Source organism: Terrapene carolina, unplaced genomic scaffold (genome assembly GCF_002925995.2).
Source record: "Terrapene carolina triunguis isolate 2854851 unplaced genomic scaffold, T_m_triunguis-2.0 Scaffold89, whole genome shotgun sequence".
Classification (NCBI taxonomy): Eukaryota; Metazoa; Chordata; order Testudines; family Emydidae; genus Terrapene; species Terrapene triunguis.
The window spans coordinates 4,964,177-4,990,252 of NW_020664440.1; the positions used below are offsets into that span (position 1 = coordinate 4,964,177).

General features: G+C 42.1%; 1 protein-coding gene across 11 annotated transcripts in view; it reads right to left on the minus strand.

Moving 5' to 3' along the window:
• The window catches only part of MAGI1 (membrane associated guanylate kinase, WW and PDZ domain containing 1), a 169,348-nt gene that overhangs the window by 65,604 nt on the left and 77,668 nt on the right, over positions 1 to 26,076 (minus strand). For 7 of the 11 annotated variants that reach the window (XM_024199690.2, XM_024199689.2, XM_024199685.2 and 4 more), the window contains exons 4-11: positions 22,646 to 22,856; positions 19,474 to 19,556; positions 16,382 to 16,420; positions 11,094 to 11,151; positions 6,634 to 6,722; positions 5,713 to 5,805; positions 2,383 to 2,445; positions 620 to 802 (exon numbers count right to left, since the gene is read on the minus strand). In XM_024199690.2, the coding sequence (XP_024055458.1) occupies positions 620 to 802; positions 2,383 to 2,445; positions 5,713 to 5,805; positions 6,634 to 6,722; positions 11,094 to 11,151; positions 16,382 to 16,420; positions 19,474 to 19,556; positions 22,646 to 22,856 (819 nt within the window). The remainder of the gene's footprint in view (positions 1 to 619; positions 803 to 2,382; positions 2,446 to 5,712; positions 5,806 to 6,633; positions 6,723 to 11,093; positions 11,152 to 16,381; positions 16,421 to 19,473; positions 19,557 to 22,645; positions 22,857 to 26,076) is intronic. The other 4 variants (XM_024199707.2, XM_024199681.2, XM_024199688.2 and 1 more) reach the window with 3 other exon arrangements.

Here is a 26,076-nt window from a genome sequence, read left to right on the forward strand (position 1 = left end):
CTCTTCCTGCTCTGCCCAGTCAGAGCGAAAAACCCACCCCCATTGCTTCCTGTAGCGCTTGGCACAGGCAACGCACTAATGTCACTGCTGAAAAAACAGACACGGCTCAGGATGCCTCCAGACATGAAGAGCAGCAGGAGGGACTGGCCACTTCTTGGTAGTAGCTAGGAAGAAGGGGCGAGATGAAAAGGAATCACAGAGAGGTGCAAAATACGCGACACAATACCCTTGAGGTGTTTTCCTCCTTAGGAGCTGTCAATGCATCCCAAAGTGCCTATTGCCATGCAGTGTCAGGTGGCTCTCTGGGACTGCACTAGAAACTGAAGCGGTTGCTCGTTTTCCCAGGGTTTAGCATCAATGGCTTAGCAGTCAGAGCAGACCACTGGCTACGACAGCTCTTGAGATCTGGTATCGGCATTGCCGATAACTTGCTACAAGACCTTCAGAAAGTCCCTCAGCTGGTCTGTGTTTCAGTTTCTCCACTTACAAAATGGGGACAATACTACTTATTGATTTCAGAGCGTTACGATGAGTCTTAAAACTGTTTGAGAGCCTCAGATAACACACGCTGTTAAGCGCAAAGTGGGGTGTTATTTAATTTTTGTCCCCAGAGCGTTACCTGTCTCCATTTTGCCGTCCAGGGCAGCAGGGCCATCAAGCACCAAACTCTTGATTTGGAGAAATTCATCCGGTTCGTCCCCTCCGACCACAGTGAAGCCGAACCCCCTGCTGCTTTTCCTCAGCTTGGTGTGGATGAACTTCCCTTTCAACTCCGAAGGGTTTCGCGTGAAAAATGGTTTTCCTGTTTAGGAAGTTTTGAAAGTCCATAAATATGCTAGAAAAATATTCGATCCCTTTTTCCTTCCCCAGCCCAGGCTAGCCATTTAATGGACAGACACTCGTGTGTATGCGCAGAAGAGAATGGGACAGATTCGCAATTTTACTCCGGTTTACTAGCTTCTTACTCCACTCCATTGACTTCACTGGGACCACTCATGGAGTCAAGTGCTACAGGTGAGTAATGGTATCAGAATCTGGCCCTCTGCTTATTGATTGTGGGTGTTCATCTCAAGGCAGAGTATATATTTTAATTTTAAAAACAGATGCAGTCACGTGCATAGGCTACCGATGGTGGGAGATGGAATACACAGACAATCTGGATAGATTTACTAGCTCTTTCTCCTGAGACAGTTTAGGAAGCACAAAAACCACTTGTAATGGCAAATGTCATATCTTTAAAAAACAATGGACGAAATGAGAGCTCATGAAAGCGAGGCCCTTGGAACACTCGCCTCAGGGAGCAGGTTCTGTGCTAAGTGGCCTTTCAGGGCTCTGCCAGTGCTTTTCAAACTCGACTTGCGACACCTCCGCTATTTCAGCGTTGGTAATTTCTTGAGCAGTCTAGAGACTGCGCAAACGACTGCTAGGGCAGGCTGCTGCAGGAATTTCTGGGCCAACGGAAAGCTAAAAGAGTTTTTGACCATATTACTCTGTCCATAAAGCCCCTGACCCCTTCATCCCCACCCCAGTCTTTCATCCCCAACTGCACCAAAATAAAGCAAGCTTTGTGAGGGGATCTCGCTTCCTTGAGTATAATCCCCCACCCTGTATATATTAACTGCAATGTTCTTCAGATGCTGCCCTGCTCAACCAAAGCACTGCCTTTGACTCGTGCTCCTCTCCACACTCTGCCTGAAGTGCATGAAACAGTATCGACAGTGGTGCATGGGAACCACAAAAGGAATCACAGGGCCAGACTGGCTGTGCCGGAGGGGCGTTATCCGTGCTCCCTGGGAGCATGCTATGGAGTGCAGAGCGCTTTAAATGCTTAATAAATAAATAAAACATCCTATGGAGGTAGGGTCCATGTAAAAGACACTGCATGGGTTCTGAAAAGTAGTCACACTGCCTGCTCTGCTGCCAGGAGACCAAACATCTCTGCACTTGTGACTGTTTTTTACCCAGGTCCCTAGAGGGAAAAAGCTGTACCACTGAGACCCCTGGTGACAACTCTAGGATTGACAGGGCTCGAGGTGCATTATAATCAGAACGCCCAATGTGCATTTAAGAACTCATCACCAAGTTTCTGCTCCGAAAGGCAGATCTCTAGGGTGCTGCTTGCTTTGCGGGATGCGACCCCCACAGTGTTTCAGGTGTGCAAAAAGTGTTCTCCCCCCAGAAAATGTTAGCAAGATGTGAGGAAATGACTCGCCTCACGGCCTCTTTGAAACACAAGAACATGATTCTTGTGTGTACTAATACATTGTGCTAATAGCAGCATTTTTATGCTACCTCTTGGCTGCAATGGGAGGTGAAGGGGGTCCATTTTTTTTAACTCTAAATGAACGTTATAACTGGATGCCGAAAGACAAAGCTACACACCAAGTTGCCGAATGGCAGCTGCTGCTCTTCCGGGCTTTGTGCAACACTCCCAGACAGCAGAGCCTGAAATGAAAGAGGGGGCAACTCAGCTGATCTCTCCCAAAGAAAGTGAGCAAGTGTGAGAGTGAAATAATTGCCACGAGTGAGAGAGGAGGCATGGGTGTGAGTGAGCGAGAGAGAGGAGGCAAGTACAAGCGAGGGCACACACTGTGAGGAAGTGTGCCGGTGAACATCTGTCCAAGCGACCGGGAGACTAGAGCTTTCACGTAATGTCACCATGAGGGAAGGCGGTCAGAGCAGGAGGGGCTGATCAGCTGAGAAAAGGTCCCCAAAGTAACCATAAACCCTTACATTTAAAGTAAATTTAAGAGTCTAAGAGCTAAAAACTGACTATGTACAGAGTCAAAGCGCAGCATTCACCTCCCACATGGGGCATGAGAGGTAAAGTCTGTATTAAAAATATATATATATATATTTTTAAAACAATGGGTCTGATTTTGGCCACTTTATGCCACTCCAGCTGTGTAGAGGGCGTGTAAAGGCACTGCCGCGGGCCAGGGGAGAACTTCCACTGGAGCAGGAGAATGGCAGGGCTATTGGATATGGCCCTATGTTGCTTCCCACCACAGCCCCCGGTACAGAAAGGAATGGGAGATTCTGGGCTATCCCAGACTGCAGCACGATGCATAGGGATCCAGAGTAAGGCTGCCTTCAACTGGTGCATTCCCCGCCACATGGCACGGCCCGTGAGCAGTACAGAATCCATCCCAAAGGATGGACAGCTGTTTCATCTTTTCACTTGAAGCCATTCTACCCGTTCCATGACTGCATATTTTTGCTTTGACAAATACACCCTATTTAGTCTTAAAAAAAGTATCATGACAAAAATACCGTTCTCATGACAGATTCAAGATTCTCTTATTGCTCATTGCTTATAATATAAGCTGCAGAGCACAGAAACAATGGCTCCAAATTGCCTGTTTATTTTCTCCCCACATTTAAATAAGTTTGAAGCTAACATTTTAATTAAAAATCTGCCAGGGAGCGTTAATTACTGAAACCATTATATTGACAGACTGTCGCACTCACTGGAAAGGTTTCTATCGACTTCAGAAATGGGCAGGGATGGTGTCCCTAGCCTCTTTTTGCCAGAAGCTGGGAATGGGCGACAGGGGATGGATCACTTGATGATCACCCGTTCTGCTCATTCCCTTTGGGGCACCTGGCACTGGCCACTGTCGGAAGACGGGATACTGGGCTAGATGGATCTTGGTCTGACCCAGTATGGCCGTTCTTATGAAGGAGCCTGGTTGGCTCAACTACATTCCACATGATCAGTCCCCCTGCATTACAATATGCAGCAGCTTGGACAGCCTTTGCTTTGTTCTTAAGGCATAAGGGAGAGATGTGACATTGATGGTTCTATTGGGTGGTATGGTCGCCCTTGTCCAACATGATTCGCCATCCTGTGGTTCTCCTCCTGGATGGGCAGGGAGCTTCAGGTAACGATGATTCCCAACTCCCACTGACCAGGAAGCTGCATCAGACCTCACCTCCGCACTCCAATGGCTTTCCCTCTGCCAGTCTGGATGACTGCATTCTATTCTAATTGCCCTTGAGTTGCATCCGCTTTGCAGCATGGCTCACCCTGTTCTGCAGGGACGAGTGCCTAACACCTGCAGCACACTGCACTATCTATTTATTCGAGTCAGAGAATGATTTACGGTGCTAGCGACAAACCTGCAAGGCCTGAGATCTAGTTATTGGAGAGACCAGCTCTCTCTTTACACATAGTTACGGCTGCGAGGGGACTCTGGCTGTTGATACTTGGACTTAGTTAATCCATGGCCGGCTGTGTAAGGGGAAGGCTCTCACCTGGGGACCTTGCCTTGCACTCTAGCAAGTTTCAGATCACGCTGAAGCCCTTCTATGCAGTCCTTTATGTAGCTCTGAGCATTTATCTTCCTGTCCGGTGGGATCGTTATGACAAGCCGCTTTTCCAGGAGTGGCGGGACATACACAGAATGTTGCACGAGCATTGAAATGGCATCAGTAAATAAGGTCCTGACCCTGCAAACACTTTTGCACTTGCTTCCCTTTAAGCACAGCAGCAGTTCTCTTCATTTTAAACGGAAGCACGTGCATGAGTATCTGCAGAAGTGGAGTTGATGCTTGTGTGTTTTATGGAGCGCACTTTGCTTCAGTTGCGATAGGCAACTATCATAATGCCTACACAGGAAAAATTTGTAGAGGCTCTAGGAACTCACTGAATTTCATCTCATGGAGTTTCCACTTAATCGTCCCAGTGGTGGGATACGATTTTTCCTTCCAAGCCCTCAGTTACTGAGACATCTAGAGTGTCAGAGCTTTCATGTGGAGATCAGTACCCCTGTCCCGCACTCTGACTAGCACAGCTCCCTCATCAGCCACATTACAATGGTCTCCCCAAAACATTTCTGGCATGGAAAGCTTCACGACACAGAAGTAAAAGGAAACACTGACCAAGTCACCTCTCTGCCAGGACCCACTCCTGGCAAGTCTAAACATGAGACACTGAAGTGGCTATTTGTGAAGGAACGTGAGCAAGCATCACAGAGCTAATGAGCACTTCAGAAACAGTGTGCTGTGAAACTGTGGCAAACACAGTATGCATTGTTTTGGCACCAGAAAGTATTGACCAGCTCTAGGAGGACAATGGTGTCAAACAATTTTAATTTGCATGACTCTCTCAGCCTACTTGCTCATGTTTAGCAATTGACAGGGGTAACAATTATACACTAGCTTTGGCCGCAATATTCAACCACACACCCTCTACCCCATTTCTGCCCTGATCATATTATAACATAAAATATTGTTAACCTGCATTATTACATATTATAAGAACCACACTTTATCCTTGGTAGATTTGTTTCCTGCCCATACAGGCAAGAAAATAACAACAGCCAAATGTGTTCTAACATAGTTTGACCACACAGTATTGCAAGAAGGGGCTGAGTTCTATATGCATTTGCACACACCCATTATATCGTACTTTAAACAATTTGCTTTTAATCTGTTAATAAGATTCTAATTCATATTTTCAGTATCTTTTGAAAGACCTGAAATGCGAGAGAGAGAGAGATTTGCAGAAATCCGCTCTCTAAGAGGCATGCCTATTCCCACTTTCATTTTTGTCCTCTTCTGTGTAAGACCCACCGTTCTCAAGTCCAGAGAAATTCAGGAAATTGGTGTTTTGTGTCCTCACTACACTACTATTGAAGGTCTTGTTTCTGAAGAAATGTGGTGGCAAAATTAGTTTCATTATAATGGAAAAAACTTATTGGATGTTACCTTGTACTGGTGCTTCTCGAACTGGCTCTTGGGTGTTTGGAGCATGGTTTGGAACAGCCGGTGGACCAAGAGATGGATGCTCTTCTGTCCATTCTAGAGATAGAAAAAATATAAAACATAACTATAATAGAACAAAATCACGCACCTTAGTAGGACTAAACCTTCTAGAAAAGCAAGGAGGACTGGAGGAGGAAGAGGAGGAGAGGACTGAAAAGTGGAGGAGGCCATGTTGGTTACGTGGATTTGCATTGTGAGTCCCAACGGATGTAGCCAATCAAAGTGTCATGCAGAAATTCCATAGCATATCTGCATTCTAAATGGCTGAGACTATTTCATTTCAGTGCTACTGCTGCATTACATGATTTTTAATAATCCAAAAATGTGTCAAAATAATGAAATAACTGACTGATGCGGAACATGTTTGCATTACCCAAGAATTTACTCTTAACATAAATGTAAAAAGGAGTTTAATTCATATTTGATACTACTCTCTAATCTTTCGTTAAGTTTTATCAGTACCAGGACAAATATAAAAATGACCTCTTGAAAAAAAAAATCATAGTTCAGGCTCACAAGTCGTTTTTTATAATTCCCGGGGAGCAAGCAAACTTGCTTTGTAACCGATCAATCTTTCAGAAATAAGTTAAAAAATTCTCCCAATTTCAGAGCTTCAAAGCCATTAAGTGCTAATATATTTGATCATTTCTCCTTTGCCTCGTGCTATTCAGTCTTCTAATAAGAGCGCAAACTACATGCACCTTTATATCTCACTGTGTGTATAACCCACCCCTTAAAATCACAGGGATCACAACGTAAGTATTTTAATGAAGGACAAATATGCCCACGTGGGGTTGTAAGCTCAAGGGAGCGCATATTCTCTTAACAAATCTCTCAAGCATAATGCTCTCCACGGGTGCCAACCTTCTGGTGGTTGTTGCTTCTGCTCAAGCTGTTTTTTCCGTTTCGCTTCCAGAACTGGATTCTCATATTGTGTCTTCCTGTTAATGTGGCTGGAGAAGAAAGAGCGCAATAAATTAGGAAACATTTTGTGTGGCAAACAAAAATGACAGCCAGACTCGAAATTCCCGAGACAAAGGGGGCGAAAAAGCGAACAGCCAGGCATATGGCGAAACACTCACCAACTTGTGCCAAATGCTCATTTAGGAAAACAAGCACAACTTATCTGCTGGGACATCTTGAGCAGGAATGGCTAATTCTTTCAACTACAATAAGAAGCAGTTTAACTGTGAAAATGAGATTAAGGCAGAAAGGATGCCCTGACTGACTACATGTTAAAAGACAGACCTACATCATCCCTGCTTTAATCAGATTCCCAGAGGTGCAGTCATTCCCCGGCTCAGGAAAGTTAAAAAAAAAAAAAAAAAAAAAAAAAAAAATCTGGTAACATCTGTCAGCTATCTAATCAATGCACAATATTAATATGGTGGGTGAAAAATACTTGCAAAGCTTTGCACTGCAGATATGGGCAGCAAGACAGATTTAATGAAGGGGAATGTGTGACCTTGGCACAAGAAGTATTTTGAATTAGCAACCATTAAATAATCTGGTTTGAAACCAACATAAATCAATCCAAGTCTGCTACAAAATAAGATTACTTACCTGTAAATGTGAGTAGAAACTCCTAATGTCTATGCATCATGCATTGCATCAGATGGATAGAGTTAACCCTTTTGTGAAACCCATGAAAAAAATGACAGTGCCACAAAATTGCTAAAGAATTACTAATCTGTTGAAGCCATTAAAGTTCTGCTGGAATTTACATGACTTGTGAATTAGACAGCTTCTTAATGGAGTCATAGATTCAGTAGAAAAAGTATTAACCAGTGTGTTAAACACAATATTCAGGCGTGTTGAACTCCCTCCCTCTCTCTCTCTCTCTCACACACAGCTGTATCTGAGACATCTTTATCGCACTCCTTATCTTGAGATTCCCCGTCTATGCAATTTAGCAGAGCCACAGAACTGCGTTAACTTCCTCTATAATATGCGAGGGACATTCTACAGGTCAGAGTGCATTGTGTTCCACCACAGGCCAGGAACACACCCATGCCTATCCCCAGCTATATCAGACATAACATCTACACATTCAGACTAGAAACAAGGGGCCGATGTTTAACAGGGAGGGCAACCACTGGAACAACTTAAATGGGGATCAAGTATCAGAGGGGTAGCCGTGTTAGTCTGAATCTGTAAAAAGCAACAGAGGGTCCACGACCCTCTGTTGCTTAAATGGGGATGTGATAGATTCTCTATCACTTGAAGTCTTTCAATCAAGACTGGATGGATACCTTTTTAAGAGATCTGTTCTAGCTCAAACAGAAGGGCTGGATACAAAAATTAATCCGTGTAATGTTCTGGCCTGTTTTACAGGAGATCAGACCAGGTGATCGCAATGGTCCCTTCTGGCCTTAAAATCTATGCTGAGGATGAAGGGGACCAGGAGAGGCTGGTTTAAAGCCAGCTATCCCAGTTTCATGGTAGATTATAATTTCCCTATACTAGGGCAATTCTCAACTGCCCTCTGCTTTGATGGCACAAGGTGAGCCTAGCAAGATGTGTTGACTACAAACAGTCATGAGCAATTTTATGACAATGATAACAGAACAGTGAAAAAGCCCAATCCAGCACTGAGCTAGGATGTACTGCCCTTACTGTAGGCAATCAACCATATTGCAAAACCTCAATAAGTTCTACTTCGAAAGAGGCTGGCATGGGACGGATTCAATAGTTCCGGTTTATTCTGAATCACAGGCCCAGCTGAAATCGCCTGCAGAGCTGCACTCTGCGGGATCATCGGTTGTTTTAATACTTGGAGAACTGACGACAAAGGTAGGAAAAAGCAGGGTGATTTTTAACATGTCTGCCCAGCATGAAAACATTAGCCAATTGTGGAGCCATATCCTCAGGATAGTCTTCTCTTGATTGGTTCTACTGAGAAAATGATAGGTAAAGCACTAGCAAAATACACCTATTTGAAGAGTCAATACAAAATCGTGAAAAGCTGTATCAGAAACTACAGTACATCAATATATTGATTCGGGTGCAATTTTCACACAAGTCAGAGGGACGATTTCAGTTACTCTTTACACAGTGGCATCTCTTTGCATAAAACTTATTGCGATTAATATCTTAAAAATCCTAATGCGCGGACACAAAACACGTATATCCAATTTCTCTAATGCTTATCTGTGAATTTCAAGCATCAGTTGCTTTAAGCACCTAGCCAGTGTTAACGGTCTTTGGTTAAAATTCAACTATAGTCCAGTACAAAAGTTTACCATTAAGAAAGTGTGTTTTGCTGTCTGGAAGTCCGTTCCATAGTTATCTTCAAAACAGCTGTTTGCAAATAACTGCAGAACATTCACTACGGAGTTCCACTCAGAATTATCTTCCTTGGGTTCACAAAAAGGATAATTTTTTTTAAAATAAGCCTGATGCTAGACTGTTGATTTAATGAATCTAATAAGCATATTAAAACAAATTCATGAATCCTATAAGAGACTGTCAATTTCATGTATCAGTGGAAGGCTGAGAAGAATTTAATGGTTTCCAAAAAATGGCATCACTTAAGTTTTTCATGAAATGAAAATCATCCAGTGTAACAGAACATAAATGTGTTTGTGTAAGAGAGAGAAATCTATTTTATACCTGTATTAGTAGATAATAGATATTAAGTAAAATGGTCTTTTATATCACATTGTTGTTACAGTCCTATTTAATCTCACACTAGGGAGTGGCCTGAAATTAATGGGCATGCATATGCAAAGTGGCATTGGAAATGCTGGAAAGAGACCTCTTGGCATGACATTTAATAGATGAAAAATACCCCCGATATCTTTGGCAAATAAATGTCAGGCCTTAATTATACAGTTTGCTAAACCTTGTTTCCCAAGGCACAGATGGTGGGGTCAAAAATGAGCCAAAGCAGATAGAATCTGTATTCCATGTCTATTCTGAAGGCTATCCTAAGCCATCCTAGCAGACAGGAGTGTACACATAATTAAAAATTCATTTTATGGGGTCAGTGATGAAACAAAACTTGGTTCTCCGATTTCCCAAGGGAGCGATCTGTCATCTAGATAAAGAGGAAGCTGTTCAAATTCTGGAGAGAGTTACATTAAACCCATAATTCTTTACAATACAATACAGGAACCTTTATGGTTACTATTTGATTACACAAGCACTGTCATTTTTCATTTCTTGGTTTGTTTTTTTTTAATTGAATCGGTAATCTGTTTTATGAGAACACATTTTGATCACAGTGCTTTACTAAGGAAATTGCTAAATTAATCACATACCCATTCTAGCTTTGAATAAATGTCTCTCAGCTAAAAAGAATTCTGTCTTTGCCAAGAATGGGTCTCAGGCATCTAGAGATCAGTACTCCTCCTTGCCTTTACTTCTAGCTATGCATTCATTAAGGAATTCAGGCCTCTGAATGTTAAGACTCTGAGGTTTCCCAATGCTCCAATCCCAGTAGCCCTCTTCACTATATAAGACCACTTGCAGTAATACAGCTGAACAAGCCCTTTAAGTGTATACCTACACTTGGAGCTGGGGTGTGTGATTTCCAGCTCAAGGAGACATACTCGTGCAAAACCGGTAGTAGCGTAAGCTGCAGGGGCATAGGCAGCGGATTGGGCTCGGTGCCTGAGTACATACCCATGAGGTCTGGATGCATTTGTACTCAGAATGGCTAGCCCATGCCGCCACTGACTGCTGCCCGTGCTACTGCAGCCACGTTGCTATTTTGAGTGCACTAGCTTGATGAGAGCTAGAAGAAGTGTATCTCCTCAAGCCGGGAATCACATCCCCGGCTCCATGTGCAGAACAGTTCATTAATGAACTTTGATCTGGTACCGTTTCAAAGAGGACTAAATCAAACTGCAATAACCAACTGTTAATATGCATCAGCAGGGCCAATGGACTGTTAATGCGCAGCAGGGTAGCGTGCGGTGGATAGCTTGCCACAAACTAAACGCTCGTGTCGGCAAGCCCTAAGTGTACAGCACTCCTGTTTAGGTCACATCCTGTAATGCTGAGCCACGGCCAGCCACCAGGGGGGGCAGAAGAGCAACATATGATGTGCCTTCCTTCTTGAGACCAAGAATATTAACTCTTCACTTCCAGGATCTGGAGAAGTACGAGTCTTTAGGTTGCCTGTGCATTGTGATAGTACTGCGAGCTACAAACAAAGCAATCAGGGTGGGTGACTCTTTTTTGGTGGTGGTGGAGGCAAACACCACTACCCCCAGCTGTGAGCCATTCAGTTGCAATGAATGATAAAGATACAGCAAATTCAGCTGGAAAAAGTTCTTATCTACTTGACACTGAAAACAGAAACGTCAAGCAACACTTACTCTACATAGTAGACTCCATATACAGGATCTTCAATCTTTTCCCAACCAGCAGGCAATTCTGGGGGCAGGAGAAAAGGTACATGAATGCCTTAAAGATATAGTTTTCAGACAGGCATCCCGGTTTCACTTAGCTTACAGAATTCCACATCAGCTCATACTCTCACTTAGAGAATAACCATCAGGAAAGAGGATCATCACAGCCATCATTTCAATATCAGTACATAGTCTAATGAGCACAAATATTACTGTAACCTTACCAGGAGCGGGGTTAACAAACCTGTGGAAAGCAGTCACCTCTGCCCATTGCCTATAGTTTTAGCAGGTCAATTTTTTGTTTCATTTTATTATTTAGATTCCTGGGTTAAATGAACAGTCATGCATTCCTTGTTTAAGAGTCTCTAGGAGGTGCCTCTCTGTAGATGTTTTGGTTTGGGAAAAGTAAATTTTTTTTATTCCTCTGCTAAGTTTTTGCAGTAACCGTGCTTAAATACATTTCAGCATTTACCATGATTTCTACATTAGCACCCAAATGTTCCCCTCAGGACCAGGGGCCCATTATGCTAGATGCTATGCAAACACAAATGTACTTCACTGTAGAACACTTGATATAAAAGCATTTAATGCCATAAGCACATGTAACAGTCATTTTCATTTTTTTTTAATTAGAACAATTACTAAAAACAGGTCTGAAGATGAAATTTGCATTTGGAAATCTATCCGCACTTTGTGCCTGCAGATTTTCTAGACTGGAAGCATATGGTACTTCTTTAACCACAATCAGTGAACATCTTAACCTCTGATGATAGGACAAGAAGCAATGGGCTTAAACTGCAGCAAGGGAGGTTTAGGTTGGACATTAGGAAAAACTTCCTGTCAGCGTGGTTAAGCACTGGAATAAATTGCCTAGGAGGGTTGTGGAATCTCCATCATTGTCTAACCTGCTCTTAAAAATCTCCAAACACCTGTCAGGGATGGTCTAGATAATACTTAGTCCTGCCACAAATGCAGGGGACTGGACTAGATGACCTCTCGAGGTCCCTTTCGGTCTATGATTCTATGATCACGTCAGCATAGTAGTGAGGGTTATTTGAACTGTATTACTCAAGGGCCTGATCCTACTCCCACTGAATCAAACAAAGCTCCCAGTGGCTTTAGGGCCTGAGGTACTACCAGGGCCAGCCCACAACATTTTGGCACCTGAGGCGGGGAGCTCAAATGACGCCCCCATGCCCCCTCACTTGGGCCAAAACTTTGAAAGGTCTCAATTCTGCCTTCCTCCAGCACAGCACTCCACCATCTCTGTGCATCTAGAGCAGACAGAATACATATGCACCAACAACAGACACAATTTTCTACACTCTGGGTCCTAGTGGCGCCCCAACCACAGTCTGGCACCTAAGGTGGCTGCCTCAGTTCGTCTCATGGTAAGGCCAGCCCTGGGTACTACACAAGTTACTTTAAAAAAAGAACCATCACCATATAATAAGCATGCATATGAAGACTATTAAAATACCCCAGTGAGAAAGAATTCCTCATAAAAGCAGCACTTATTGCCAAGTTGACAAGACCAATGGGAAATAATCTGTGTTTATTCATTATGGAATGCAAAGATTTATTTTTATTAATGGTATCAGTTGCGTAGCCAATACAATCAAGCAGTGGCCCATTAATCAGAATAATGTAACTGTACTGTTCCATATTTACCGACATCCGCTACACTGCCATAAAGGCACAAATAATTCCAGACTGAAAATGAAGAGAAGCCACACAAATACATATGGGGTAATTACTCAGAGTTTATGTTTGCATTCAGAATTGGCTGAACATCAGAAGAAATTAATTTCGTGGGTTTTGCTCCACAAGTCCCTTGTTTGCAAATAAAAGCCATGTTTCCCCCCTGTTCTTTATTTTTACACTTATCAAGTTTAAGCATCTTTGGATTCCTTGAGACATAAGCAACCAAATGCAAGCCAGTGCTAACCTCTGGGTATGAAACCACTTTGCAATCTTCTGAGCAGATCTCTTTTGCATGCTTACCAAATGAATGGGTTTGAAACTGACATTCCTCTACAAAGCACAAAAGTAATGTCAATATTAAAATGGAAGCGCAAAACTAAAGGCCACATCCTGGAAGTCTTTACTCAGTTGAAACTCCCGCTGATTTGATTGATGGAAAGACTGGGGTTTAGTCAAAAAGTTTCAAACAATTAAAGATCTAACACAGACAAGAAACAAAAGAGTCAAAAGTATTGGCTGACATTTCATTCTTAATTTATTCCACTGTGGAAGCAGACGGCTGTGGAGGCCAGGTTGGAATGAGAGACGGAAGTAGAACACCAAAACAAGAGTTAAAGTGGGAGAGCGATGCTTCAGTTTGTTGGCTACGCTTTTTGTGTCACAACCTTAAATAATGTTTATTTTATTTTCAAATCTCATGCTATTGTTTTTGGCCAGTGTCATTGCCTTATCTTTATTTAAAATGTTTTTAGTATTAACATTTCATTTTTATTTTCTGTAAAAGAAAAGAACATTTATGGAAGGTCACAAAACAAGGACCTTGGAATTACTCCACTGACATTCCAGGCTATTGGATAAATACTTCTTTAAGCAGTTTTAAATTTAACAAAACACATTTCTACATGTGTTGAAAACCAACAAGATAAGAACGGATGCTTTGGAGCCATAAGTAGTCTATTATGTAGATCCACATCCAGGAATCTAATAAAAAGTCTTTTGAAATGCTCTAAAGCAAGAAATTACTCTGCATTAGCAGTACCCACTTTGCAAAGTCCAATATCTGGGTTGTTTTAAATGCTTCCCCCCAGTCTTCAAGATGAGCCAGAGCAATTAGATCATAGAATATAGCCCCGACCCAGGAAAGGAATCGCCATTCCTGCAGTCCCATGTGGTTCTATGAGGGCACACTCGTGTGGACCCCCATGGAGGATTATAATCTAATATTAATTCAGAGCAACAACCTATTCATTTGGCCTTAAGTGCCCAACTTATATTTTTAAGCATGGTGTCAAAACACGTTCCTAGCTGAGAGCCTGTTGGTCAGTGTTCCAACCAACAAGAGTGATAAATCCCTGAAAATCAGGAAAACCACCAGCCCAGATTGAGAGTTTCCTTGCCCCTCTGCACCCAGGTAAGAATCTAGCCCTAAGACCTTTTGCTGGAGCATTCCATCCTTTATGAGTCATAGCTCATAAATGCCAATGGACCTACACTAGAAAACTAAGCCCTGAAATTCACTAGAGCTTGACTGATCATAGCTATTTTGGAGGTCGGGCTCAGAGATTTTTACCAGCCTGCAATTTATTCTGCAGTCTCCGATATTGCTACTACTGCTTGAGCTGCACAGAAGTGAATTATGGGTCTCAGTGTTCCTAGTGTAGACAAGACTAGTAGGAGTTGCCCACGTGTAACAGTGTTAAATCTTTCCCTAAGTGTTTAATTTCTATCCTAAAATGGCACTGTTCTGTTAAAACAGAGGTGATCTATATTACTACCTATTAAATCAGTTTCTTTAGAAAATATAAGATAAATACAAAATATTGTGAAAGTTTCAAGTTGATTTCTATTTAATTTTCTCACAGTCAGAAAACAAATGTTAAACTTTAGTTAAACTAGGTGCGTTAATCTCTGGCACAAACCAATTTATACTAACCACTGCTGTTCCTATTGTACTGGAGATTTTGTTGATATGTTTTGACAATACTTCTCTGACCTTGCTAGCACTGACTGAACAACTGCAAATGTTAAACTTCTTTCTTGACATACAAATGCTTGTAAACCCCTGTAGTATTTATATGGACCCCGATTTTACAAACATTTGTCTATACTACTGTGAGGAGTCCCACGGATATCAAATAAACTACTCATGTTAGTAAAGTTAAGCACATGTGTGAGTTGGTGCAGGATCAGGGCCATGGTTATCAACCAATGGTCTTCCCTGAATCTACTGCCTCTGTCCATCCTTCCCTTAAAGTTACACTGTGTGCTGAAGGGTAATAGAAAGAGTAAACATTTAAGTTTAGTTGTTACCCATAATCTTGTTATTTTATACTACTATTACTTCATCTTTACTGTTTTTGAGACATTTTAATTAAAAATACATTTCGGTTCAGCTGTCTTCATGCACTTATTCTTGATGTTATTTTAGTCTGTGAAAGATTACCAGCCATCGCAATGGAAACCTTAGCGCTGTGGGTTGTGCCAACACCTGCTACAGGAATTGATAAATTACTCCTTTATGTAATCTCTTTCCAAGTGTTGCACTAAAAGGAGTTAGGTTCTTAACATTATTCCAGCCACACTCACCACAAGAGCAGCTTCTTGCATAGCATTTTAAAAAGCAGTCAATATTTATTGATGGCTTCTGGCATATCAATCACACAGAAGTGGGACGCAGTCTGTGCTTTCAAGTAATTACGGAAACCAGAGATTAATTCCACTGTAATATAATCGGCTACCATACAAAGCTATAAATTTCTTTAAAGCAATGAATGACCTAAGGAAAATACAGTCACATATAACACATTCATCCCTTTCAGCTCTCGAAATGGACTAGAATGTGGAGCAGAAATAATGGTCTAATAGTTCTCTGCACTAGAATTACAGACTGAACTAACTAATGCTAAATGAGATTAGATATTATGATTGCATTCTTCAAAAACACTTAGAAACTATCACTAGGCCACGCCATCTAAAATCAATTTATTCTTGATTTATAACATCAACTACTGGGGCAAAATTTCTGCTGTTTCATTGACAAATTCAGCAAAAACATTCTGTGGGATATTTTTAGTCAGTTTTCCAAATTTCACTTAGCTTCTCTAATCTGGAAAGCTGGGTACTAATCCCGAAAAAAGTTTTATGTATGTGCTTACCCTTCACATAATTTGGAAGTCAATGGACCTACTCATTGGGTGAAATCCCGACCCCACTGAAGTCAATGGCAAAACTCCATTGACTTCATCAGGGTGAAAATTAAAACCCACTGTGCATAAGGGTGAACATTTTCTCAAGCCTTTGCAAGATTGAGGCCTTACTTTGTTTCTCTTCTTTGGGATCCAATACCATAGGAACTGTGCCTTAAGATTCCACATCATGGAAAAAAAATCTATTTTCAGTGCCAAAAATCCTGATACATTTTGTTACTGAATTAGGCCTTGTTGAAATAAAAAACTTGAAAGATGCAAAATGACACAAAGGAGAGGTCAAGCAATGAGAGGCTAAAAATGGTACAGTCAGTCATACAGCAAAATGAGAGATGGATGATTTACCTAGTTCACTGTCCAGTTCCTCCGTGTGTACCCCTTCTTCTCCAAGGGAAGAGCAGTAAATGAGACAGAAAAAATTAAAAGAAAATTTCAGATACCAGCACCAAGCAAGATATTGCTATAGTAAACAGAAGAACCAACACCAATTTTGCACAGACCAAACTCTCAGTTTATCACATCTTAGTGATCAGAGTATTTATGGATCTTGATGTGGGTCATAAAAGAACAGGTTCTTGCACTGTTAAAATAATTGTGGATCAGCTACTTTCATGCCAACATTTGATTCGATTGATAAACAAATTTGCATGATCATCATTTTTCTGGCAAAACACTCCTCTCAGATGCAGATGGCTATATATTTATCAGGAGATCAAAGCGGAGTGCAGATCTGAGAGGAACTCTTTGCCCTTAAATAGGATGTCATTTAGAACCCAGTTCAGTGTGGTATTTAAACAAACATCTAAATGGAATACATAGGTAGCTCTACTGACTTAATTGGGACTACCTTATGCACTTAAGTTAAGCATGTGCTTAAGTGCCTTGCTTAGTTGGGGCCTAAGACTCCAATCCTGCAAAACAGCTGCACAGTAACGATCCTGACACTCAGATGGAGCTGCATTAGCTTCAAAGAGACCTCATTTTCATCAGTTAACAATGACAGATGATTAAGGTATCGCTTAGCTTATGAATAATACTGCAGTCAGAACATGAAAGGTGATGACAACTAGAATGCAGATGGTAAAACAAGCTGGGACGTAACAGAAAAGTATTAGCTATGTTAATAAATGACACGCATAAGAGATACAATACCATTAAATTGCTGTTGATAACTATGACACTGAAGAAATACTTTATGTGCTCTAATTTACCCATGAACTGTTTGTATTATAGTAGGCCAGAATAATTGGTTAGACATTTGTGTGTGAAATGCTAATAGGCATTTTTTTCATATGATAAACAATAGAAAACTTTCAGAGATTTGTACCCTGCCATGGAAAGAATACAACACAGCTAAAATTCAAAGCAAGTTTGAAAAGATGTACAACACTCAAAGTATTTACTTTTTCCACTGTACACATGACGTGACCAAGCCTGAAAACAGACATGCAACTTTACTCCTGGGAGTAGTCCCAGAGCCTTCAGTGGAGCTACTCACAGGAGTAATCTTTTGTCCACACTAGCTGGATCAAGACTGTCATTTGGGATTTGCAATGTTATTTTACCTTTTCTTCACACCTAGGAGCTTTTATTGAACTATAAAGAAAGACTAGAACAGCGAAGTAGAAGTGTGCAGTGCACTAAATACGTAATGAGTTTTACTACTTGCTGTTAGAAAAATAATAATTAATTAGCAAATAGAGGCAGGAACGATAAAATGAGCTGAAAGGAAGGAGCTGCCGAACCAAGACACAGCTACTTTTTAAAAAAAGATTACACTGTTATAAATTAACTGTCCCAATTACACAAGCTGTTCAGGAAAGTCTGAGGGTATAACAGAATGGCAGACTCTGGCACGTGGTACCAGAATGAAGGGGATCCTCTGGTAAGTCATCCTGATTCTTGTATCCTGACCCTGTATGAAAGTGCAGGGTGTTTCCTGCTGAGTCACAGTGGCAGGTGCATCTTGTTAACTTCAACCAGATTATAAACAGGAGTTGGAGCCGCACTCTGAAGAGGGAGTTAGGACAGAGGATGTGCTTCAGGGAAAACTCTAGCCTCAGCCAGGAGAAAGCTTAGGCTGTCGTTTATGTTCTATTTTAAATCGTTTCTCCGAGGTCCCAGTGATGCATCTATTTTTAGACCCTAGTCCTGCGAAGGGATCAACCCGGGATGAAGGATCTCCGTGCCTGGAGTCCTACAGACTTTGCAGGATCTAGTCTCGGACAGAAGGGGCCAAAATTTCAAAGGGCTCTCAAGCAGGCCTCTAAAAACTGAATGCATAGTGTCTTGTCTAAAATTTGTGCAATCACAAGACATCTTGTATTTTGCGAGCATTCAAGTCCATTAGCCATGTGTACAACTACCTGGTTTTCCCATGTAAAAGTGGTTTGTTTAGTCAAATCCAGGCATTACATGTGAAAAAAATTCAGATGTGAAAAAAATGGAGGTCAACAATTTACAAGATTGTAACAGCAACTTTAGAGGTGACTTCTGAAACAATCAGGTCCATTCCTTTCCTAAGTAAGATAATACCCCTAAAGAATAGAACCTGACTCACAAATAGCTTGAGCGAGAAGGTGATTGATCATAATCTCCAAATTAGCTTTAGGATAATAATGCAGACACTCTAAAATGCTCATGGCTAGCACTGTGCCAGTTAAAATGCCATTGTTTTCCTGTTTTGGTTTTTTGTGTATGTGTTAAAGGTCAACGGACCAAAATTTGTGTGCATATTTTCACAGACGTTTTACTGGCCTTTATTATTTTTGCAAGTTTTAAAGGTAAACTTAAGTGAAATACCTCCTCTTCCAGTCACATATTGGGATGCTTGATTTATTTATGTGCCTTCAAACTGGACATTGGCTTGCATTTTCAACATCTCAAGGAATGCAAAATGATATTGGTGCAAATTAAGTGATAAAAATCCATGATTTCAAATATAATTTCTCTTTAGCAAACATAATGCTAACTAGACAATCAGAATGTAACATTCAAAAGTGAAGCAATACATTAACCTTTTAATTCTACCCAAATGAGGAAATAATAATTTCCTTTGGAGCTGCTTAAAACATACTAACCACAGTATGAAGCAATGGGCCATGCAGAGTACATTTACTCTGTGCCTGCACAGGAGTGCTAGCTAGCACATGCATTCAAAGGATCTTGGTCTCATTCAGCAACAATGAACATTCAAATCCTTTTGTGCAAAAGTGGATGCCTCCTAGTTCTAGTACTTCTGCAATTGTTTGACTCGAGATCATTTGAAAATCATGATGATTCACTTTACGTGTGCGTTCATACTGGTTCTCTCTGTGCACTCCCTGTTCTTTATTTTACATTTTGCTATCCTAGTATTGTTTTGGGGGGGAAAAATTCTATTTACCTAAATTACAGCAAACACACTAAGTTTTAGTTCACTATTTTCAGCCCCTTACCATCATCTTCACATTCTTCTAGTGGCTTCTGCTGTTTGTTCAGGCACCGTGGGTCTAGCCAAGATGTTGTTTTCGTATTATGGCTGCAAACCAGAAATGGAAATATGACCTTTGTTAATAAACCGAGCTAAAGTACCCGTGACAGAAAAACATGTGCCCCTCTCTTATTCAACTGAGCTGAAAGCGTTTTTTATTTCAGAAGCAATATAACAACAATTTTATGTTTTATAAACCAGGCTAGCAAGTCAGGAGACTTTCAGCACTGACCGAAAAAAATATCTGAGATTTTAAAAAGAGTCACCACTAGAAGTCAGAAATTCACGTGTAAGGCCACAGGAGTAACTATAGCAGGGACCGGCAAACTTTCATTTACACTCTGGGTCACATTTTAATGTGGAGGCTAACCGGTGAACTCATTGACCAGTGAGAGCTGGTTGGGAAATGGGTTATTTCCTCAGGAAAATTTTCCAACTTTTTTTTTATTTTCATCTAAATTTTTCTTTGAAATTTGTTGGGTTTTGACAGAAAACATCAATCAGAACAGATATTTCCAGTGAAAATGTTCCTATTAACATTTCCTATTATTAAATGGAAATCGTGACGAGCGCAACTTCCAACTCTTTCTATTCACGAGTCCACGGACCAGCTCCTGACTTCGGTCCCAAGGATGAAGATTGTGTGTATGTCCTCTTTAAATATACTTTGTAGGGACGCTTTTCTAATGTCATATCAATACTGTTCACTCCACATTCAAGGTTCTCAAAGAGGTTTAACTAACTTTAACTACGCCTCACAACACCCCTTGTGAACTAAGGAATAATGTAATGAGGACTATGTTCCTTTCAGGACTAACAGCCAACCAGCATGACTCGATGTCGGACTTATTCTTGTGTCTGAGCACTGTAGTAAAAGGTCCTTGGTTTCACCCATTTCATTAGTCAGCCTTCCCAATGCAGAAGGAACACATTCAATTCTTTTGTGCACTTCAGAGAGTTTCTGATGAATTCATTGGTCGTGGTTTGGGTTTCTCAGACTAGTAAATTGAACTCTAGCAAAGCAAGGCAAATCATCAATAATAAAGCAGAGGGGTTCCTCCAATGTATAAAAAGTCTGCGGTTCGCTAGGGAAAATGGTGGTGATATGGATGGGTACAGTATTTGCATATTTTTAGCAAGTGTCAGTCCAGTAGGTCATTCCCAATGACAGGAGAACCCCATAAGCTCTTGTTAGCTTAAGCATACAACATTTATCTGAGCCTCCTCCATCGGATAAACTCATGAGAACAAACTTTTGTGCTATTTGCAATATTCCCTGGTGTTGTTTGGATAGGGCATATTATAAAAGCAGCCTTTCACATGGAATTTCTGCTCCTGACCCTGTAACCAGCGAGGTGTACAAAATCATTGGGCGGGATTTGTTTTCTTTTTCTAAAGTTACACTGAAACGCAGTTGAACTGCAGGCAATAGCTGAGATCATTATTATTTGTTATGAACTGAATCACACCCATCCTCTCTCTTCTCCCTGCTTTGTGGCATAACTTGTAACAGCATTAAAGAATCAAGTACGCACACAGAAGTAAGGACAGATCCAGAAGCAATCATGGACACGTACATGATTTTAATAACAGAAACATCCTTCTCCTACCTAATTTTTGTCACAAAAGGGCTAACAAGTCTTTAAAGACCATTTGGAAATTCAGGGCTTTCGCTCATTAAAAGACTGCATAAACATGTAATAAATCACTCTGCCTCCAAAAAGTGTTTCAAAGAATGAAGGTAGTAGCACAAAATCACCATTCAGATACAACTGAGGGCAGAGCACCATGTTTAGTATAATGAACATGCCTCGATTCAAACTGAAGCACAGATAGGATGACTACTGCTATATCCTCAGAATACTGGGCATTCTGGTACTTTTGTGCCTATCCCAGAGGCATGACCTCACCTCCACTAGCAGAATCTTGCACACACAGTGTATGCGAGGCCATGGTGCATAGAGGGTGCCATTTTGAAGTGCCTGCCAATCTGCCCCTGCTGGTGGCGTGACCTCCCAAGAATCTCTCCCAAAGGACACGATCGCTTCAATTCTAGACATTAGAGGATCAGAGCCACTCCACCCGCAAATAATGTAGCATAACCCCTTTAAATCAAAGTCAGTTTGGCAGTTATCTTACCCATAGAAAAACAGTGGGGGTTTTTAAACATGTCAAAGCTGAGGTTCTGGTCTAAATCCTATATAAAGGAAAAGCCAGCTTTGTATCTGGATGTATTTGGTCTGTAGATAGAGGGGCTCAGTTTCCATTACCACAGTATACTAACCTTCAAAACCAAATTCAAATTCCTTGCCTCATATCCATAAAGACAGATAAGGGATTTGTTTAGCTTCTTGTTTTCAGGTTGCAAACACTATTTGCACTCTTCTGATGACTAGCTAACTCTGTCGGCGGAATCTCTCGTATTAGCCAGTCCTGTTTTAGCAGCTTCTAAAGTCTTAATAAGTCTCTAAGTACAATTAGAGACTATTATTTATGGTACGAAAAAAATCAATATTAAGACCACCTTAAAGCGGCTGACACTACAAAGCTGTCAAGCAAAAAGTATCCACAGCACTATGTCTTCCTGGCTCTTCCAAATACTGTGTGCCAAATTCTGCTCTGAGTTATGCCCTGTGCAAGCCCACTGGAGCATGTCAGCATCCAATTTGGACCCTTCTCTTTAAGGAGAACAGCAGTGCACCAAGTTAGCTCCCTGGCTCTGCTATTGATTGAGCATGGGGTTGGAGGAATTTTCCCCTGTCCATTCTGATGTACACAGGCAGGCTCTGAAGGAGAGTTCTTAATGTCTTTCAGTTAGGAGCTTTCATCCCAAACTAGAAAACTAACCAATATTTTTAACTGCCTGTGGCTCTTGTAACTATCTTTGTAAAAAAACTACAGTTGCTCCCCAAATTTACTGGATCTGCAACACCTCTGAACTCTGGAAGAGTTTGGCTGCTTGATCCACTCAGGAAATGCACAAGTAGGAGCATTGCAACAATGTCTTACAACTGGTCAAGATCTTTTAGTTCTTAAAAGCAACTGTAGACATTAAATACACATGGTTTGCATGTATGTACATTTGCAGACAGAGATTACACACACACACACAAAAGACAACAAAATATGAGCTTTACTCTATAAAATAGACTTCTCCATTCTCGGTATAGGCCATCTCCCAGTTTTCAGGTAGAGGACCTAGGTTTTCCTCTGCAGAAGGAGGTAGGTATTGAGGGAGCTTCTGAGATGGTTCCGTGGTGGGAACGGCGGTGATGCTATTATTCACAGGAGGTGGCGCTGTTTCTCTTATACTATGTATATTGTGCTCGTCTTGGTCACCAGAATCTGCTGTAGAATCACAAAAAGAATTATCGGTAATCACACTCAAATATTTGTACCAACTTTTCTTCCTTGTTCATTTGTTTGTGTCCATACCTGCGTTGGTATTCGTTCCAAAGACTCACCTTACCTTTCAAAGCACAGGACTTGGGAGACGGATAGTGAGTTTTCCTGTAGCTATTCCTTCTGAAGCTCCAGTCCTGCAAACTGGAGCCTGCTGAAGTAACTGAGTTCAGTGGGGCTCTGAAAGGGTGCAGGGGCCCACCCACAAAGAACTGCTTATGGGACTGGGGCCCAAGAGAATAAGATTTCCTTTCAGCAGAAAGATTGATTGGGAGAGTTTCAGAATTGCCTAAGGTACCTTGGAGCACAAGTCAATGATGCGGTGGTGTTCTTTCATATTAAACAATTTCATACTGAGCAATTGCAATAATTTATTTCAATGTTTTATAATCGAGTCGTGAGATCCTGCTATAAGGGGCAGCTTGCAACACTCTGTTCTGCCCCCATCCATAGGGTTTTACAATGCTGTTCATCTCCAGAGCCTCTAAGTGCCCTCCAGGTAAAATCCATACCAATAGTACAGTCCCTAGTGACGGCTGCATGGTTCTCCTCTCTTGAGGAAAAATCTCTGTTTGCAGTATTTGGGGGGCAGGGGTCGGAGGGGAGGGAGGGAATAGGGGGTTATTGGATCCCTGCAGACCCTAACCCGCCCTCCAAAATGGCAAAGGTGTACGGTCTCTGCAGCAACTGCTCACATCCTTAACCCTTAGGAGCTGCTCCACACAAACTGGATCTCCGCTCCTAATTACACGACGGAGACTCTAGTTACACAGCTATGTTGGCATAGCCCAGTAGCGTAGGCTCGGCCTGCACCCACAGAAGGGGTTTTCCTGTGAGTGCACGAACACTAACGCCCTGAGCAAGGCTACGCCTACACATAAGCAATAGAATGGCACAGCTGAAGCTACGCCGCTGTAGTGGAGACACTTCCTGTAGTGACTACCGTCACTGCAGTAAATTTACCCTCTCAAGAGGCAGTAGCTAGGCCAGTGGAAGAATTGCTCTGTCATCTTAGCTGAGTCTACAGTGGTGCAAACATCTTAACAGCCCTGACTGATACAGCTAGGTCAGCATAAATTTTGGGTGTAGACCAGGCCTAAGTTAGCTATGTCAAGGGAACTCTTCTGTTGGCATCTGCACTGGGAGTTTAGGTCAGCATAAGTTTATTCACACTCCGACTGACATAGCTACACTGAGATAACTTTCCAGTGTAGACCAGGCCTTGGTTTACAGATGTTATAAACACTGCTGTGTCTTGGGGCTGGCCTACACTAGAAAATTAGATCGACCCAGCTATGTCATGCTCGGGGCTGTGAAAAATCCACACCCCTGAGTGACAAAGTTAAGCTGACCTACGTCCCCATGGAGACAGGGCTAGGTCAACCGTCAACTTAGTTACTGCCTCTCAGGAAGCTGCATTTACTACGGCGACAGGAGAATCCCTCCTGTTGCTGTAGTGAGTGTCTACACCAGTAGTTCTCAACCAATTTACCACAGTAGGCTGCATATGCATCTCTCTATGTGTTATGTGGGCCGCATGGACACAATATATATACTACCTGTATGACCCTGAGGATGTCACATGGGCTGCAGCTGTGTGCTGATTGGCCCACAAGCAGCCTACGGTGTGAGAACCACTGGTCTATACCGAAGCGCTACAGTGGCGCAGAAGCAGCCCTGAAGCTGTGCCGCTATAGGCTGCTAGGTGTAGACATAGCTTAGTAAAGGGAGCAGGGCTGTCCCTAGGGGGATGCGGGGCCCGGGACGGAAGTCACATCACTTCCAGGACCGACCACGCCAGGGGCGGGCAGAGGAGGCTGGTGGAGGCGGTGCCTCCCCAAACAGCCAGGCGCGGCCCCGATGACACTGCCCCCACTCCAGGGCCCCGCTTTGGCGGGGCCGCTGGGCTCCAGGGGGCTGGGGCCATGCCGCCCGCCTTCCTGAGGCTGGGTGCACTCTTCCACGGGTGGAAGGGGTGGGGCTGGGGATAGCCTCCCCCAGCCAGCGGTTCACCTGCCACCCATGCAGCACTGGCCAATCACACCAACCCACGGGGCCCCCAAAGTGCAGGGCCTGGAGCAGTTGCCCCGATTCGCCGTCCCCTGGGGACAGCTTTGCTTCTTGAAGGGAGGTGGAAATCCACAACAGTCTTCCAAAACCAGAGCTACTGGACACTTAAAAACCCAACTCCTTGCCATGGTGAACCCCTGCCTGCTGTTTCTGTGAACAAGAAAGGCACTGATATAATATTTTCTAAACCAGAAAAATAAAACTATGACCAAGATTAGTTCAACACCCTCACTGTCTGCTTCCTGCATTAGCTCCTTTAAATATTTTAAAGTAGAGATTGGCAAGATTAAGAAACTAAAATATGATTCATCCCTTTCCACCCATCAGATCATTAGTGTAAACATGCCAAAGCTTGAAAACGCAAGTCTAAGAAAGACCCTCTGCAGAACAGGGAGAATTTTAAGGTGGTTAGCAGAATTATCCCTGGCATAAAATAAGCATGAAAAAGTCTTTTGACCTGGGTGGGCCAATGCTCTTCTATCCAGATTTTGTGCTCATTTGGTGGAGACAAGGGGCCAAAGTCTGATCTCATGATGACAGATTATTTGTATCTTTCATTAACTCACAGAGTAGAAAACACTAGTCAGAGGGAATTATAGTAAATATATACCTCCTGTCTCTGTAAAAGGCAAAACAGTGTGCTAGTTTCACAGTTAAACTGTTCTAGTCAGGGCCAGTTCCCATTAGAAAGGAGATTAATTAGCTCTCAGAATGGCCTTTTCCCAACAACAACCTGTGAGGGTGGGATGGGGTGGGAGTTGCAAAGTCACTTTATATTTATATTCAGCAGTAGGGAGTTTTGCAAAAGGGGTGCGGAGCTGGGATAAGGGCTCCAAACCACAGAGAGATTTACCTTCAAAAGGATAGTTCAGTGGTTTGAGCATTTGTGAGTTCAATCCTTGAGGGGACCTTTCGGGATTGGTCCATTGAATTCAGGGGACACTATTAAAGGAACATGAATGTACCTCAAATGACAAATGTGCCCCATCCTGTACACTAGCTGAGAAATTCTCAATTATTCTACACAGCAAGAGATATCTACTCAGAGCTACTTCCCATTTTAGAGGCATCTATGATTATGTAAGACTGTAAAATT